This window comes from Solanum verrucosum, unplaced genomic scaffold (assembly GCF_900185275.1).
Source record: "Solanum verrucosum unplaced genomic scaffold, falcon-dt-bn FXZP01000008.1, whole genome shotgun sequence".
In the NCBI taxonomy this organism is placed as follows: domain Eukaryota; kingdom Viridiplantae; phylum Streptophyta; class Magnoliopsida; order Solanales; family Solanaceae; genus Solanum; species Solanum verrucosum.
The window spans coordinates 1,566,363-1,569,287 of record NW_026020195.1 but is presented as its reverse complement, the minus strand read 5'-3'; the positions used below and the strand labels follow the sequence as shown (position 1 = coordinate 1,569,287).

Sequence of the window (2,925 nt, the reverse complement as noted above, 5' to 3'; positions counted from 1 at the left end):
TTTTCAAGTTGGGGGAAAATGGCTACTGGTTTTTGGCTTTAAAAAAGAAGAAAAAAGATTGTTGTTGCAGCTAAAAAAAAACACAGCAGCTGAAACAACAATAACACCAAAGTTTAAGTCCCCGTTGGACCCTCGAGATTCGTTCGGAATCTCGTGCACACAAACTAAATATGTACCCCCACTGAATTCGACGTTCCGGACTCAATGGAACTGTCGGAATTTGAATTCGAGGACTCCTTGACCCGAAATTCAATAAGATGCCAAGAAACTAGTTTAACGCCAAAAAAATTCGAAACTCAAACGGAGCGTCAAAAAATTCAACCAAGACTCATTCTAGACTTAGAATCGCCTCCCGAAACCAACGGTACTCTCGGAATTTCAATCCGAGCCTCGGAACCTCATATGTTGACCAAAGTCAACTCTTTATCACAATTTCACAACTTTAGCAACTTAGGACCTCAATTCTTCGTTTCAACTCCAAATTCAACTCCGTAACTTCACAAAGACCCGTTTCGACATTCTAAAATTGCCGGAATCGACGGAAATCCGATCCGAGTCCCGAAACTCCAAATAACTCGAAAAAACACTTTTTAACCAACTTTAACTCATAAAAACTCAACTTATCAAAAACTCAACTTTTTACCAACTTTTCCTCAAACTAACTTTACAACCACAAAACATGGGACTCGGGGCAACTACCGAAAGGGCAAAATAGTCATTTCCACGAAAAATTACCAAAATGACCTTTCGGGTCATTACATATCCGGTTGGTACTGATGATTGGTATGAGTTTCTGGCCCACCTCACTAGTGACCAAATTCAGTGGAAATATCCATTACTCTCACGTTCCCTTGCCTATATAAGATGTAGAAGGTTTTATTATATCGAGCTTATTGGGTTAAAAGGTCTCCAGCCATATGCTCCAGTGCGCGTGCTTCAACAGTTTGGTCAAGCACAAGTAATTCCTCTTCGAGCAAATATGAGGAATTCTGAAATTTCCTTTGGACCAAACTTTGAAGTCCCTAGAGCCAAAGAGATTCTTCATGAGTGGGACAATATCCTCACGATAGATATCGGAAATGGGCCTGAAAAGGAAATTCCAGAATACCAGGTATGGTTTCAAGAAGGTCGCAATAGTATAAGTTCAGAAGGTGAGCAAGGTTTTGAGGATATTGGAACGACGATTTGGATAAGACATTCTCGTCTTGGAACCAAAATAGTTACTCCTGAAATGTGGGCTCAAATGGAAAATATAATGCGATATTTGGACAATGCGGGAGCAGGACCTAGCAACGTGGGAGCATCATCTTCACTTCCTCCACCAGCGTGATTGATAGCAGTTTAGGCCAAATCTTAGATTTGTCTTTATATTATGTCATCTATTATGTATTTCTTAGTTTCTTCGTTGTACTATTTTATTTATATTAATGAAAGCTTGGCCTTTTGTTTCCCAAACTCGAGTTGTCACAAATTAATGGCTTGGATCAATCTATCATAAAACGTTATGTTTGACATTTAGGCCCACCTCTGGCAAAAAGAGGTCCCGTGCATATTAGGATACATTTTCTTTTTGAATATCTGTTTTGTTATATGATTTACTTGTTGTGTAACACGTGCTTGTTCTTTATTTATTTACTGTTATTATTCAATTACCTGCCTAATTATTAATATTATTGAAACAACGATCACCCACTTGATACTAATATTTCTCTCATTTGAAGGTTTTCTTCCTTTTGATTTATTTCCCCAAAGGTTGATTTGCGTTGACTACGAACTGGCGGATCATCCATACTTTACGAGATCAAAAGCACGTGCAGACATAACTGATTCAGGTGCATCTGATCAAAACGGTTTGGGACTTGTCACTGTCCTGAGAGATAAACCCGAGACTTCGGAAGGAATGGAACCAATCCCTTATATGTACACATTGCCAATTTGATGCAAAAAATGGCCGATATGCAAAGTGAGATTGATCGACTTCGAAACCTCACCAATTTGTCCATCACTTTGAACACGCCACTTCCCGAGCATGGAACAAACACAGCTACTCCGCCTCTTTTTCCACATGCTGACTCTCCTACTCCTCAATACTTTCCACCAAACCCTTCCCTTCACAAGACCAATCCAACTGCTTCCAAGCAATCCACCAACCCTCAACAACCCAACTTTCCACAAAACAATTCGCAACAAGCCAACCCTTTACCCTTCACTACCCCATATGCGCCCCAAACTTCACTTACCCAAACTCCAGTCATCCAAACTAACCCACTTACCCAAACTACCCCACTCACCCAAACCGCCTTACCTTCCCAAAAATACCAAACGACCCAACATACACCGGTGGCACACACTGCAATCCCTAATGTTCAATATGTGCCTCAAGTATATGTAGCGGAAGCTCAACCTTTCCTTAATCTAATGCCAGCCATTCCAGAAGTCGATCCATATGAAGAGATGGAGAAAGAAGCAAGGTCAAGAACGGATGACAATGTAGCAAGGGAGATTCGTAATTTGAAGGAAGCTTTCAAAAGTATCCAAGTCCATAAGGGGGTTGAAGGTCTTGAATATGAGGATTTATGTGTTCATCCCGATGTTGAATTACCCGTGGGGTATAAGGTACCAAAATTTGATGTATTTGATGGGAAGGGAAATCCTCGAGCTCATTTAAGGTCGTATTGTGACAAGTTAGTTGGAGTGGGGAAAGATGAGGCCATTAGAATGAAGTTGTTTATAAGGAGTTTGACGGGAGAGGCCCTTGATTGGTACACGAGTCGAGACCCACAGAAATGGAATAGTTGGGGTGCGATAGCGCAAGAATTCATGGATAGGTTTAAGTTTAACACTGAGGCAATTCCGGACAGGTTCTACTTGATGAAGTTGGAAAAGAAGTCAACAGAGTCATTCAGAGAGTATGCAATGCGGTGA

The 2,925-nt window shown here is 40.8% G+C and overlaps 1 protein-coding gene across 1 annotated transcript; it reads left to right on the top strand.

The window, feature by feature from the left end:
• Window positions 1-1,947: 1,947 nt before the first annotated feature.
• LOC125829661 (uncharacterized) lies at window positions 1,948-2,925 on the top strand. The gene has a single exon (XM_049508851.1). It carries the CDS (start codon window positions 1,948-1,950, stop codon window positions 2,923-2,925), a length of 978 nt encoding a protein of 325 aa, XP_049364808.1.